At 31.2% G+C, this 16682-nt stretch overlaps 1 protein-coding gene across 1 annotated transcript in view; it reads left to right on the top strand.

Annotated features, from left to right (window-relative positions):
* LOC107437653 (delta-sarcoglycan) overlaps positions 1–16682 on the top strand; it is a 119370-nt gene that overhangs the window by 98120 nt on the left and 4568 nt on the right. Inside the window, exons 6-7 of the mRNA XM_016049731.4 lie at positions 3687–3759; positions 10447–10570. Of these exons, the coding sequence (XP_015905217.2) occupies positions 3687–3759; positions 10447–10570 (197 nt within the window). The remainder of the gene's footprint in view (positions 1–3686; positions 3760–10446; positions 10571–16682) is intronic.

Here is a 16682-nt window from a genome sequence, read left to right as displayed (position 1 = left end):
TAAACTTAAAATTACACAAGCCTGCGAAATTGAACTTTTTGAAAAATACAGGAGAACTTTTTATTGATTTATATGTTATTTCATGTGCTGATTTCGAAAATGACCTTCAATTTTACCAATCACATCAGGATTTTTTATAAAATCGATATTAATGTTTTTACTAAAATCCTATTTGGAAAGGAATTCTCTCAAACAATTTTGCATGTACTATCCGGTAACTGTTCTCTTCATTCATTTTGATCTATGTAAAATATAATCTTGGGAAAGAAAATTGATGTTTGAGCTATCAGCTAATTTTTTATAGGTTAAAATGAATAAAAAATATTGTAACCAGGCCGCAGAAGTCACCTCTGTTCGAGATAAAAACTATAAGTTCCTTGTGTTCAAACTTTTTACATCAGTTTCTAGAAGAAAATCACCAACATACTCTTTTAATTTGTTTTTATTGAGATAACTTACATAAAATTGACGATTAACCAAGAATAACAAATACTGTGTATGTGTATATAAAAGTTTGAAACAAAAAACAAAACAAACAAAAAACAAAACAAGAAAAAAACAAAGGAGAAAAGTTTCTATTTAAGTATATACTCGTTATTCTCTGAAACTTATTTTTGATGATCTTCTTTAGTGCTTAATCTCAGGTTTATCCCGAGCTATCATCCAACAGTAGTCAGCGAACATGTTCTTGTCCCATCTTCCTTGATATTTAAGCTACATATCTCTGATATCTTGATGGAGCCATTCCCTTTGTTCTTCGCTGACTGCTCCTAAATTTTCAGGAAAAAAGTCCACATGTGAGTGAAGGAAATGCATTTTCACACTCATGGAGCTATCCAACGTTTTAAATTTGTCCAGCATTTTCATTACAATTTCCTTATAATCAGGATCCTTGTAATTACCCAGAAATTTACTGACGACATCTTTGAAAGCAACCCAAGCTTCTTTTTACGTTTCTGTTAGTCTCAAATTCTTTATCCTTCATGAGTTTGCGAATATCTGGACCAACAAATATCCCATCTTTCAACTTAGCTTGGGATAAACATGGAAACATTTTGCACAGGTATTTGAAACAATTGCCATCTATTAGAACAGCCTTGACAAACTGCTTCATTACACCTAATTTTACATGTAGCGGAGATAACAATACTTTTTTCGGATCAACTGACCCGTTTCGAATAACGTTCTTGGTGCCTGGGTCAAGATTATGTCTTTTCGGAGGTTGGATCTTGTCACGGCTGACCCACTTACAAATGAAATATGGGTACTTTACAAATCCCCCTTGTTGACCAAGAAGCATGGAGATAACTTTCAAATCACCGCAAATGGTCCAATTGTGGCCGATATATTTTCTTTTGTTCCGATCGAGAGCCAGGTTTTCGTAGCATTCTTTTAAATATACTGAGTGTTCAACTGGTACTGATGCATACTGGCTCCCATGATGAAGAAGAACAGCTTTGAGGCTTCTTTTAGATGAATCTATAAACAGCAGCCTCCACTTATCTTTATTGTAGATGGCATTAAATTTCTCATCATTCCAGGAGCATCAGAACAATAGACCAAGTTCTCCTCCTCATCAAAGTACTTAATAAATTACTTTTCACGTTTCCTGTTTCAATAAAAAGATGTTCCTTTGGCCAATAAGTTTTTTTCATTCAGTCTGGAGCCTAACAATCCAGTTGCCTCTTTCGAAAGGCCAGGATCTCTAGTCAGATCATTAAGCTCAATCTGAGAGGAGGGCTGAGGTAAACCGGCTGGAGATGGTTTATATTCGATATCGGAGCCTTGAACTTCTGGATGTTCCGAGTCTGAAGACTCTGAAGAGATGATTGGTAATTCAGTCGAAGGCAAAGGTACAGGCACATCAGGTTCACGAGGAACGGGGGGCGTATAGCCGATGGAATACTACCTGGATAAGATATTAGTCTTTGATTTTTCCGGTTATACCCACGAACATGGCAGGAACAAAAACAAAAATCAAAGTGGTTTTGGGGCTCCCTCCACGTCATAGGAATTCCAAATCGTAAAGAAGTCTTCTTTCCTTGATGCCATAAGCGTAGATCATTGAGACATTGCACACAAACTTTATGAGGTGCCCAAGATTTGTCCTGATCCAAGAGTTTCGTGTCAAAGTAAGCGAGATAATGTTATCTTACATAGTCTGAATTGCTCCTCATGCGATTTTTAACAGCACTATATTCGCCGCATGTATAACAAAAGTCACTTGGAAAATTTTCACAATGTCTTGAACTCAAAGCCATGTTTCACGAAACGCAAAGAAAAAAGCAAACTTTAAAATGACTCCCTATAACGCTTGCTAGTGTTTCTGAGAGATCAGCGAACCTAGATGAGGACTCTCGCTACCCTATTTGTAGAGAGAGATTGTTACAAAGAGAGGGACGGTGACAGGAAGTAGTGATAGAGGGGTACTTTTGTAGATTTGACCAAAGTAGAATGTTGGTTCATCAAAAAGGGAAGAAATTCAAAAATGAAAATTTTTTTATGGTAAATGTTCATAAAAATTGAATTTTTCTAAAAAACGTGACGTGATGGACATTTTTCATTATTATTTTCCATTTCAGCACCAAAAAATACATTAAGTTCAGCTATTAGACTTCTTGTATTTTTTTCATCGCAGGCCTGTGTTATCAATGAATTCTTTTCGAATGTATTATAATATTTAAATTAATAAAGTATAATAATATTTAAATTTCTGTGTAATATTTTTTAATTAATTTATGAGAATTGTTAGTATACTGTAAAAATAATCCCGTAAAATTTATGGTATATCTGCCCATGAGTTTGTGCAAATCCGTAAACCTTACAAAGTTAATCAGTTGCTACAATGATTTTAACCATACAAGAACAGGTTTTTTCTGTAAAAATTACGAAAGAAATTCGTAATTTAGACTGTTTTATCTCTCTCTCTCTCCCTCTCCCTATATATATATATATTACAGAGACGAAACACGTTTCTATTACAAAAACAAGAAGTCTCTGCTGTCTCAACAGACTTTAACCAAATGCAAAAGGAAAAAAAGTTTTTTTCTATGAAAGTTATGAAGTAAATCTGTTCTCGCATCAGTTGTTAATATTTTCTGATAGCAGAATTTGTATCGATCAGTCATCGCTTTGATTCGAACCTGGGTCACTTCATTGGGAGCTGTGCGCTGTGTGCCATAAGTCACTTCAGCTTAAGTGTTTTATTATGAAAAATTGTGATAGTAAGAGTTTCGCTTCAATATTGTATCAATTTAGCAAAAAGTAAAATCGCAGTTTTACTTATACGATGTTTGAAGCCATAAAATCATTGCCTTAAAATCTAGTATAGAAAATATTCGTAAAATTATTGGTATAGTTAAGGTAAAGTTAGAATACGAAACGGAAAACTGCATGTCAAAAACTAGAATTTCAAATGACGGTTTTTATCCATTTGTGATAAGACTGAAAAACAGAGAAAAACCGTTTAGTCAACAAAACAGCTTTAAACAATAAATATACGGTGAAATTCCGAAAAAAAACGATATTTTTTACAGTGTATTTCAAGTAAAAATATGTTTAAGTACTGTTGGATTTAGATGTCAATGCTATTTTTATAATATTGCAGTAGTAATTCACGTACTTTTAAATCAAATAAGGTTACTGTTTCGGTAAATGATTATTTTTTCTGTCTTATTCCTTTTTAGGAGACGGCGGTGTTATTTTCGATGGTTCTATACAAACTCCACTAGTTAAATCGGAGCCATCCAGACAATTAAAGTAAGTTTTTGAACTTAGATTTGTTGTACATTTTTATGTCCTTAGTTCACTTTGTTTTATATTAACAAAAACTTTTTCTACTATAAAAATGGTATAACATAAAAATATTAGAATTAGATTTTTTTTCTTGCATGAGTGTGATTTTAATTCTTTCTTCTTCTTTGAATTTCGTCACGATTTCAAAAATTTAATTATCTGACCAAAAAATTGAAAGTTTTAAAACTGGAACAAATTCCCACTTCAAATTTAGGGCTTGGAAAGTACACGGGATACTACCCTATATTTTTAAATTGGCAATATTATTATACAGTTCAAAATTCTTATATTCAAAAACTGGAACTTTAAATTTAAAAGTAAAAGAAAAAAAAAACTAAACTGTTCAGAGTCTAGTTTTACTACAATGTGAAGTTTAACAACGCGAAACACAATTTGTATTATATTTAATGTATTTCGCATATGTACTTAATAAAACCTAAGGAGAAATTGTAAATTAGGAAAACATTTTTTAGACATTTTTTAAATAGTAATTGCAGTCTTACAATGAGTAAATACACTAGATAACACACTAAATAACTTGTGATTTAATGATCCGACTTTCACGTACTGAGACTGAAGTTTAATGATTCAAGATAACCTTAAGTATACTTAATAACCAGTGCACGTGATCTGTTAAGTTACGAAATCGGAAGAATAAACGCGCTATCTCTGAATAAGCATATCTTTTTTGACGGATTAGTATTTTTGACTCTCAAAATTTGAGGCTATAGTTAAAACAGGAAAATTCAAACCCCCAAATGTTATTCTTATTTTTTGCGCATTTCTCTATACCTCTAGAACTATCAGAAACATTTTGTAATGTAATAAAATAATTCGATAAAAAATAGAATTTTAATGCTTATTCATGAAGAAATACAAACTTTAAACAAAATCTGTTGAATTGTTTCTGGTTTTATCAGGTTTTAAGAAGTCTTTTATTGAAAATTTGATTTCCCGTGAACTAATTCGACCAATATTGAAATCTCGAGCACACAGCGACATAAACATTCATACATTCATATATTCAATTAACCCCTTAACGATCGGTTAATTTTCAAGAAAACGTTCATAAAAGTGTCTATTTTGCCAAATACACGTATTTGATTAGTGCTAGTATCTAGTTAAAAATAAACAAACTATTTACAATTACCTTAAAAATATCCTGGTACTGCTATATGGTGTGTAAAAGGAGAAATAAACTTTTTTCCGGGCAAAACAAATTAATTAGTTTTATATTTATTGGCGCATTACTACTGAACACTCCAGCCCGTCAATATCACGGGAGCGAGAAATAGCGAGCGAAAACTCACCCCGTCATTTTCACGGGAGCGAGAAGGCAGGGGTTTAAAAGAAGGAAATAAAAAAATACAATTTTCAAAACTACGTTTTTCAAGTGGATTAAAAAAGAGAAAATATATTTATTTTCCTTCCTCAATTCGAACAAAAAAAGTAAGATTCATCACTATCTTACCATTTATTACAGCCGAAAATTATCACACACCCCACACGTCTTTTAAAAGTGATAAGCGCAACTTTTTTCATTTAAGTGTGACACAGATCGAATTATTTTTTCTCATTTACTTCAAGAACGTAGTTTTCGAAGCCTTACATTATTTTAATTTCAATAAGGGTTCTGAATAAAGACACTGTGGAAATGAATCAATGCATTCATATTCTATAGAAAAGCTAAACGTTATCTAATAGTTGACATTAATGCTGACAATAAGGGAAATGGAAGCACTATTGACCTCTGCAAGCTGTGTCAGCCGTCAGCTGTAATTGAATGACATGTGTCATGAAACGTATATTGCCGTTCATACATAACTTTCGATAATATCCACGAACCGTTATTACGGCTATATTTGCGTGTGAATATGTCACGAATGAAATTGTTATTGCATTGGACCGTGCCATCTACAGACTCAATGCAATAACATATAATTATGATTCATCACGTGACCTTGTGTTGCAGCGAGAGATAAATACGTTAGGTTGTGATTCATGATTGTAATGTTTTGTTTGGCTTCAAAAGTCACAGTTAGGGTATATTTTGTAACATTATACACACCATTTAAATTATCTGCCTTTTAAAAGTGAATACAGTTATTTTCGATTCAGTTTAAACACATTTTTTGATGCTGCTGAATTATCACTTAAGTTTAAAGTGTGCAATGATGCACTGACTTTATGTTTACCCTTTCATTATTTGCATCTGCACTTGATTCTGAAATTTGTAAAATATTTTACAAATATATACCTGATAAAGATTTTCAATATTTTAGTTAAACAAATTTTTTTCGAATGCCACGTTTTTGAAAACTAAAGAACAAATTCTGAAAAATCTTGAAGTGGATAAACACATATTTTAGACATTTTTATGAATCATACAATCAATACCGATCAAACAATGTACTTTAGAATTTAGCACGTTTTTTCGATTAAAACTGCTGAAACTGCTTTCGATTAAACTTATCGCATAGCTTTAATTGTCTCGAAATTGAAATTATATGCTCTTAATATTAATATGAGACAAAATTAATATGATATTCTGTAAAAATCCAATGACAAAAGCGTGCAACTTTAGTCCTTCAACTTCAAACGGCATCCCCTTAGAAATGAACTGCTCTATACCATTTAAAGATGAAAGAAGGTATTAGATACATACTGGCCTTCTTCTTGAAATAAAAACAGCTAAAACAACAAGAACAGCTTGTTTTCGATTTCAAAATTTGGGAAATCAAAAATAAAATATTACCTTTATGATAGCTAAATGCATTTTAAAACGTAAATCAATGCAAAGTTTGTCATTATTTGCATTACTTCTTATTTTTTATTATTACATATATTCATTAATTTTTTCTAATTTTTAGGATAGATTTTTATGGTCTGCAGATAATTACAAATTTTACATCTTTCATATTAGAAAAATTGTCTGTTTAGAAATTACTAAGAAAAGACACGTACACCGGACAAATGCATACTGTTCAATTTTACTTTACCTTAACCAATGATATAAAGAATACCGGGCAAGAGCAGCATACAGGGTAATGGACCTTAAATTATGCAAAAGCAACAATTGTAAGGAATACCGGGCAACAGTACTTTACATAAACATCGGTAATGAAAATATGGTGCATTTTGTACCATAAGGACTTGCACTGCATGCTTTTTGCAGTTAAATCTCGAATTTTTGTGATTGTGTGATGGCTTTTTTGTCATCCGACTCAGTTTCAATTCGTATGGCCAATTGCGTACCTGTACCGGACGTTAACGCCCCCACTAGTGGTCTATCAATGAAAGCTTATCGTTTTATTTTCATTAAGCTTCGATTAATCTGACGATTAGTTGAGATTTAAATTATCTCAATTTAAATGAGTAACTGTCTTCGAACTTTTAGGAAATATTGTTGTTTTTTTATTTTACAAAATTTGATCAGTTCTAGATTCTTTTGTCACCTTGATTGTTTAGTGTGGATACTTGATTTGTATCTTTATAAGTAAAATTTTCTCTAAACGAAAAAATACCTTACAAACTAAGGTAAACAATGTTAAAGGGCACAAAAATATTATTAGAAGCTGACAGCTGTTTCGGATGCTCAAAGGGCAACCTTCATCAGTGCAACAGAAAAGTTCATCAGTTCATAAGTCCTTTCTGTTGCACTGATGAAGGTTGCCCTTTGAGCATCCGAAACAGCTGTCAGCTTTTAATAATATTTTTGTGCTCTTTAACGTTGTTTACCTTAGTTTGTATTTTAGCACAAAGGTCGCCTACTTTTGTATAAGAAAAAATACCTTTATCGATAAATTTCGCTTTTTAGTTCATAGCTTTTTTTATTTCAATTTATACCTACCTATATTACCAAAGCATCGTTGGCGTCAATAATAATAATATGGCAATAGAATAAAAACTAGTTGAATATGAAAGTACGTGCAATAGACATTTTTTAATAAGATATAGCTATAATCAAGGAAATATTATTGATGTTATCTTTAAAATATTTGAAAAAAATAGAATTGTCTATAATTAAAATTAAAACAATGGCTAACGCTTAACCAGTTAGAAAATTTAGATTCAGTTTTGTCTCATTCCACTCTAACTGTTTGTAGTAGAATGTTCGAATGTGGACAGTGACCTTCTCCGTTCTTCGAACTATCAGTATGTTAAATTTCATCATTCTCTGTCGGACGGTTATTTAAGTCGTAAAAGGACAAACAAACAGAAACATATAGACATTCATTTATATTGACTAATAAACTTGATTATTAAAACACTTCGTAGAAATGTTTACGAAAACTCCGACTAATGTTCATTATAATAGTTAAAATGCTTTTTGTCAAAGCAATTTTTCCATTGAAACATTCAGTTCTTGCAGAAATTTTTACAAGTCTCTTCAATCAATAGGTTTTAAGAGTAGTTATCAACTCCCAGCTATCCGAAATTCACAATAAAATTAATCGTAATAAATCTAATCCATTCCGTTTATCGCTTGTAACGCGGGGAAGTTAAATATCATTTCCAAGCTAAATAAATGTCTGCTGAACTAAAACGGAATGTCTTTTACTTGCTTTTGAGGCAACAATAGCTATTCAATACGCTTCGAAAGAGCAATTTTAAATGTTTGATAATGTCTGCAACCCATTACTTACTTTTATAGCTTCGAATATATTCATTTAATAGTCAGACCTTATAAGCAATTATTGAATATGATTTATTTCAATAAAAGTTGAGATAGTTATAATTTAGTTAATTTGAATTATGAGCCATCTGAACACATTTCATTTATATGGTTAAATATTTCATATTCCTTCAATTGATGTTATGGTGTTGCGAAGATTTATAAACAATTATTAAATGTAATTTATTTCAATATATAGTTATAGTTAAGACAGATGGAATTTGGAGCCTATTGCAAAGTATTCATTTCTACATAATATGTCAATGCATATCTTAAATAATGTTCAGTTAATTTTAAGCCAATAAGGATAAATGTTTCAGAAAATTTTATTTGAAATAATAAAAGATATACGTATATACGGTGTGCAATAAGGTCTGATACGCTTGTATATTTTTAGAGTAATAATGCAAAATAAATCATGCAAAACTTTTGAAATAAATTTAAGTAGCAATCACTTAGTGATTTTACAATAAATGATTCGGAATAATTTCGCTCTTTACTTTCTTGACGAGATAAAGTCTCTTTTCAAGTCTAACACACGACTTCCAACGGAATTACTTGCCATATCTTTAAAATTACATTTTTGAATTAGGTCAGATTTTATTTTATTTTATATTTTATAACCGTCGTTGAACAGCAGACCCAATATTTGAGTTTACGACTACTAATGCTCAACTCCGTATCCTTGCAATTTTGAACCCAATCCAGAAGACAAAGGAACTCCTGGACCAAGTATTGGGAGAAATTTGCCTTCGTGGAGGACTTTTTGATAGAACTAATCCGTATTTACGTCACATTAAGAGGAAAACCACGAATACCTCCCACGAATTACCTCCTTGACTGACGGCAAGGGGACTCTACTATATATGTATATATATATATATATATATATATATATATATATATATATATATATATATATATATATATATATATATATATATATATATATATATATATATATATATATATATATATATATATATATATATATATATATATATGGTTGGTAATTTTTAAGCTAACTGAAAGAAAGACAAATTAATACACAGCTTTACATGCCCCGATGAATTTCAGAATATGTGAGAAATTAATACCAGTAACGTCACATCACTTAAAACTATAAGCATTGGTTACTATTTGCTATTGACTCATCTAACTTAGACAGGACATGCACTGTTAGAATTTTCAGTATAAAATTACTGTAAAATGACCACCAATAGTCTGTTCCTCCAATTAACGTTAAATTTTCTGGTAAAGAACACTTATTACCTATACGGTTTTAAAATCGTTTACAACTAAGATGGTTAAGAAACCACAAATACAGAACTATACGGTATCTTTAACATTTACAACTAGCATGGTTTCTAAATGGTATAAAAAACTTACCAGGCTTTTTTGTGCTGAGCAGCTTTATGGGGCTGCTATCTATGCTTGAATGAGAATTCTAATAGTACAATGTTGCAATTTGGGGAGAGCTGGACACCGGAAACTTTTTATCTATTGAAAGGAATGTAGGGAACATTGTGGTGTCAACTCTAGGACTCGAACTCCCGTTCTATCGGTCATGCAGCTGGGCCCTCTCAGCTCTGATGTGTACTTAGCTGCAGGGTACTAAGTAGCTTCATTTGGTGGATATGCTGGTACGAAAGAATTCTGTTTGTTTTTCTGACAGTTAACAGTTCGAATAACATCGTTTTTGTGGCTATTTGACTATTTTGCTTGAATATGGTAAAACAACAATTAAGTAAATTACTATTTAGCCATTTTTTTACTGAGAAATTTCTAACCGAGTGCAGAAAAAACTAGTTTGATCTGTGTAACAATATTCTACTTTTACTTCTATATAATATTTATTAAACGAGGTGTCTTGCTTTATAAATCTGTTCATTTGTGCTCATTACATTCGTTTAATTTGAACATTCCGATCAATGTATTGCATTCTAATTTAAACCTGGTTTTTTCTATTTTAACAGGTTAGAATCACCTACAAGAAAATTGAGAGTTCTTGCTCCAGAAGGTGTAGGCATTGAATCTCGGGCAGGGGATATCAGCGCTACTTGCCTTAAAGACTTCAAATTAGAATCAAAAGAAGGCAGTGTAAGTATCACTTCAAAGATCTTTCTCAAAATGATATTTTGACTTCAAAGCTCATCTATAGAACTCTGAAAATAATTGCATCTCATGTAAATAATTGCGAATCATAACACACTGTTACGTTATATACTGCGATTTTTCAACCATAATAACTAAGGTCAGATAAGTAAGATGAATAGATAATTCTAAATAACTGAATCAAAAGGTTTCACTTTAATATTCAAATTATTGTTTAAAGCATTAAGTCACAATATTGAGTAACGACGAATCAAGATATCTATTAGATTTTTTTTATTTGTTTTGTCGTATTTGCTGTATGAAATTTAAAAAAGAGGAGAGAGTTGAGCAGATAATTTTTATTAAATTGTTTACAGTATTGATTGGTTATAAAATTTATAAATGGTTTTTTCTCTTTCTTTTTAAAATTCAAGTTATCTCTTTAGTCATTTCAATGAGAGTTCCTGGTATCTAACTCTCAGTTAGATAATTTAAAAGCGTTGAATTGATAGTTAAAATAAGGTAATAATGCTTCATATTGTGCTTTAATATACATTAATTAAATAGAAATTAAATATTCGTATAATTCGATATAAATCGTAACCCTTTATTCTGTACAATTGCTAATATCTTTCAAAATGTCGAATTAAACTAAATTTTGCTCAATCTTATAATGTCTCAAAAACTCTAAGTTTATTAATTTATTAATTATAATTCTTATTTTATGTATTGAAGCTTTAGTAGTGATACACTGGTTAAAACGCCCTGTAACAGAACCGAATAATACCGCTTTTACGACACGTTCATTATATATTGTCTACTTACCTCAAAGGGAATAAACTTTCTCAGGAAATATCGTAGTTATGAGCAATGGCGACAAAAAAAGAGCTACACAGGATCTGGCTATTTTCGCAGCATTATCGTGATGAAGTGCAGTGTTTTCAGAACAGAAATTCTAATTAAACGTTTGAAGTTTATAAGAACTCCAGAAATGGAACGGTTATAGTAGTTTTCGCGTACGACTTTGACGGTGTTAATGTAACGCATATAACTACCCCAACGGCAGATTTTATTTTATATCCGTAGTTGAACAGCCGAGCCAATTTCGGGTTTAAAACTACCAATTTTCAACTTCATAGCCTTGTAATTTTGAACAAAAGAGAAGATTGGGAGAAATTTGACTTCGTGGAGAACTTTTTGATGGAAGTAGCCCGCATTTGCGTTACATGGAGAAGAAAACCATGAAAACTTTCCGCAGGTAGCGGCAAGTGGATATACATGATCCATCTACCACTGAGCATATTTTACGTCAGCATTGTGGTCGGAGCGATCCAAATGCGGAATTCGTATCGACCAGCAATGGATGGGATTCGAACCCGGTTCACCTGATTAGGAGACAAGCGCTCTATCCTCTGAGCCACCAGGACTCCAACAACAGATTGTCAAAGCGCAATATTTCTGTGGTTCAATATTTCTATTTATTTTTAAAATTCAAACTACAACCTACATTTGGGGATACTTTGAGCAGAAACCAAAAACAATTTTACCAGGCAATGATAATTGAGAGGGCAGATAATGTCACCTTTCTCTATTTATTTTTTGTAATATTTTTATTATTTCTTCTAATATGATTTGATTCGGTCTCTATGAATGAGAAAGATAGATTCGAAAAGACTTAGAGCTAATGTTTCTTATAGTTGTTCTTCTTCAAGTTAAAATTTCCAAAACTAGTATTTCTGAGAGCAACATGTAAAAGTTTGCTTTTATATTGTGCATTGTTCACGAACTTAAAAAGAATTTGAAACTCAAAGTATTTTTTGTAATGCATTTATTAAAACTGAAAGTTCGAGATTTAAAAGTTGAAAGAGCTTACAAAAATTCGCTACACATTTACGAAATCATTTGTCGAAAAATTTAATATTTTTTCAATTTAAAGAAAAATTAATTAAATGTAAATGCATTAAACGAATGGTATTTGTATAAAATGACAGTTACGCCTATTTTAAGCAATTCTAGTAAGTTTTGAAAATTATTAAAAAAAACTTTTAACACCACTCTTTTAGAAAATATGAATATTAAAATTTTCTCTAATTTAGTGTTAAGGAACAGACTTAATAATATTTTATTTTTGTTGAGAAAAATCAAAATCTTTATTTTCTAAATTCTAAACACTCTATGTGTTCCAAAAGATTTCGCGAATTGAAATCATTATCGGTTTTCGGCTTAACAAGTCCATTTGTTTGCTAATTTTAACTATATATTGGAATTGCCTTGCTTTTGTGTTGTTCTTGTTACGGATTTAACATGATATATTGGAAATGTACAATCAGTTTCCGTTTAATTTCCAATATCAGAATGGATTTCGATTCTTTGCAATGTTGGAGTGGAAGTAATTAGTTTAGTGAATTAGTTTTCTGATTTCATCTCCGATAAGTTATTCTATTCGAAATCTCCAGAGAGTAGACAAAGGGGTGACATAAAAATATTCAAAACTGTCTTTTGTTTTTAGCTTTAAATAAATGAAGCACACAAAATAGATTTGCAAATCACATAATTTTTATTGATTGAAAATATTTATATAGCAATAGGATATAGCAATTTTTTAGAAGAAAAAAGTAAATTTTCCAATTCCAGATTTTTAGTTTCATAAAAATGTTGAAATTCATGATGGAAAGATTTTTTTTTTTATTACATTCGGACACTTTTTTATCCAGGAAGTAACTTTAGATTTATTTTATTGTCCTTTGCTTCTCTGGGCTGCTCGTAGACTAATGACCGAAAAGTCGGAGACAGTCATAAGATAAAAAGAAGTGGATTTGAAGAAATATCATTGATGGCTGCTTGATTCGAATTCAGCTCCCAGCCGATCGCAGTGTCAGCGTAAAATATTCACACTGGTAGGCGGTTCATGAGTTAGAATACCCCTGCCATTGTGACTTTCCTATCCATGTAAAGCAAATGCAGGTTAGTTCAATCAAAACGTTCTCCACGAAGTTTGCTTGATTCAACACTGCCTGATTCAAGAGTTTCTTTGTCTTTTGGGATGGGTTCAAAATTGTAAGGCTACGGAGTTAAACATTGATAATGGTAAACTCAAATTTGGGTCAGTTGTTCGACGCGGTTACAAAATAAAATATATTTCTTTCGGCTACCATTGAGGTACCGCAGGTTCGAATTCTAGCATTTTCTGGTCTATATCGAATAGTCGATACGAGTTAATATTGGGGCTCGTTAAATTTTTCTAATTTGGAAAATTCGACTCAACACGAATGTCGTTTGACTTTCAAAGCGACAAGCTTTATCTCTATAGGAGATCAAAATCGTGATTCCATGTCCTCGGATCACGTTCAGGCATGTTTTCCAGACCGTCGTCAATAAACCAAAGGACTAGTCAAGTGCGGCGTAAATAAAGCAATACTACTACTACTACGAACTCTGTTACCGGCCACAATGCTGAAGTAAAATATTCTCATTGATAGATGGACCATAGGTGAGAATCCTTTGACTTAAGTCATGAAAAGTTTTTGTAGTTCATGTAGCGTAAATGCTCTATCAAAAAGTCCTCGGCGAAGACTAGTTTGTCTCAATGCTTGATCCAGGAGCTCCCTTGTCTTCTGGTTTGGTTTCAAAGTTACAAGGTTACAGAGAACATTGATAATCGTTACATTGATAATAGTAAACTCGAAAATAGGTCTGCTGTGCAATATTACTTATAAAAGAAATAAAACACATTAGTTCACAGTTTTGAAAACCCTGGGGAGCTCATGACTCCTCCATCACAACAAATTTGTGTTCGTCAACAAAACTAACTAGCATTTTGTATTTTGTGAAGAAGAAAATGACGTAATCCTACCGAATTTTTCCTAACGGTTATTTTTAAGTTTATCACTGTGAATATTTTGTACCAATTATCTGATTATCTGATATTATCTGATCTTAAAATAACCTCACTTTAACAAATAATTTTCTAATAAAATTAAAAATATCGATAATTATTGACATTACTTGGCGAAAAATCATAAACCACATTTTCAAGGAGTGCTTAAGGTAAAAACTATCTAATTTCTACAAAAAAAATTAGATACTATTATGTGTTTTGCTGTAATCTAATGGAATAACCGAAAACTTGTAAAGTACGTATCTGGAAATAATGCTTAGAATATTTGTGTAAAATTGGCCCTTCGGAAAAATGTGGATAATCAGAATAATATTGCTCGCAGCCCTATTTAACAATAAAAACCGTAGTAAAGGTTAATATTAATTTACTTCCCAGGGAAATGGGCCATCCCTTTTACTGTTAACAGGAGAATAACTGTAATCTAAAATGAAATGCCCATGCTTAAATGGTATGTACTTTTTTAATAAACAAATTATGTTCAGGCAGACTTAAAATACCTGAATTAAAAACAAATTAATCATTCAATTTTGACATTTCATTGCAAAATGAAAAGTTTTATGCATATCTTTTGAAAATAATATCACTGCTTTTCAAAATGTCCTATCACGACATTTTAACTAGTGTTTAAAAGTAAAAATGAATTTCGATCAATTTTTCATTTCTAAAAAAAGAAGATATCATTAAATTTCTCTTTTGTTGGCATAACCTGGGTTTTCCAGTGTATCCACGGCACTTAGTCTAGATTTGATCTATTAATCACATTTCACTATTTCCTGCGTTTTTGAAGTAAAAGTAACTCTCCATTTTTATATACTTCAAGGCAGTAAAGAAGTAATGAGTAAATCCATGCTTTATCGTAATTACACCATAATTTTACGTTAAGGTGATTACTCTATAATTTTACCGTTGCAGCCATCCCATAAGACTCAATATAGCTCTCGACATTGATTGATAGAGCGGTGTGTTCGACTATAATTTTTATCTACGTGTGTCTGCAAGAGGGTAGATGTAGCTCAGTCATTATTAGTTTTAAAGTAATAATTTTCAAGATTGTGTAGATAAAATTTTACTGAATCACTTCTTTTTGAAATATAAAATATTCATTAAAGTTTAGAAATGTACTGTGTTTTGTAAAACTTTAAAAGAAAAAAACAAATATCCATTAGTGGCTTTATTGTGTAAAATTTCTGATTGTGTTTTTGCAAGAAAACCATGCATCGCGTTCGAGTAAAAAATTGCTTTGATTTTAATGTTATTTGAAATTTTTTTATAGCAGTGAATATTTGTCAGTTACTCTATTAGACATGAGCAATTCTATAGTAATTTTTCAAGTAGTTTTGATAAATTCATAGCGATAGTTGGTGAATTTCTTTATGGTGTTTTAAACAATCGTTTTGTAATGATCATCAAATCAGAACCTTACTATGTAAAAAAAGGAGTTCTCAAAATTGAGTAAAAATGCACTAAAATAGTTTCGTATCGTTAATTTTGAGAATCCTTTCGCCACGAAATCCTAAACGCGAACTCTCAAATACTAGACAAAAATGTTTCCTTAACATGGTACTTCATCGCAGTCAAGGAATTAGATTCATATCAGAAAAATTCCGGGTTCAAATCCAGCTTCGCGCGTGGATGTAATTAATCTTTTCGTTCCATCTGTTCTTGTAGCGGTAGCGATGATTCACCTACATGGTACTCACGATAAAGTGATTAACAATGCCACCCGAATTTGTCTTTTAAATAAATAAAATAAAATGGCGAAAGATGTTTCTACTTTTGACGAAATCCATTGAAGAAGTAGCGATAGTTATTTCGTCATTTAGACAAAATGTTCATGAGGAATATACACCAGAAAATGATTTCGTCAAAGCGAAGAAAGTTTCGTGAGGTTCGAATATCCAATTATTACAATGTATGAACATAATAGAATAAAAATACAGTTTTAAAATATAGAGAGTTATGAGTCTTCAAGACGTGATCTTAATATAGATTTCTAGTTAAAAAAAAGTCACATTAATTGAGTGATGTCTGCTTAATATTTATTTTGCATTTAGTGTTTCAAAATTTGTATTTTTCTTTTATATAAAAGCAGGCAGATTCAACTCTTAAAATGTTTATTAAAAATAAAACATATTTTTTTACAAGTATTTCTATTTATTATGTTATTCTTTTTTAAATATTCACTATTCGGACTTACATGGAGAAAAAATGCATGTGCTA

The sequence above is a fragment of the Parasteatoda tepidariorum genome, chromosome 1 (genome assembly GCF_982258835.1).
Source record: "Parasteatoda tepidariorum strain Cologne lab strain chromosome 1, Ptep-v5.0, whole genome shotgun sequence".
In the NCBI taxonomy this organism is placed as follows: Eukaryota; Metazoa; Arthropoda; class Arachnida; order Araneae; family Theridiidae; genus Parasteatoda; species Parasteatoda tepidariorum.
This window is presented reverse-complemented; position numbering and strand designations above follow the sequence as displayed.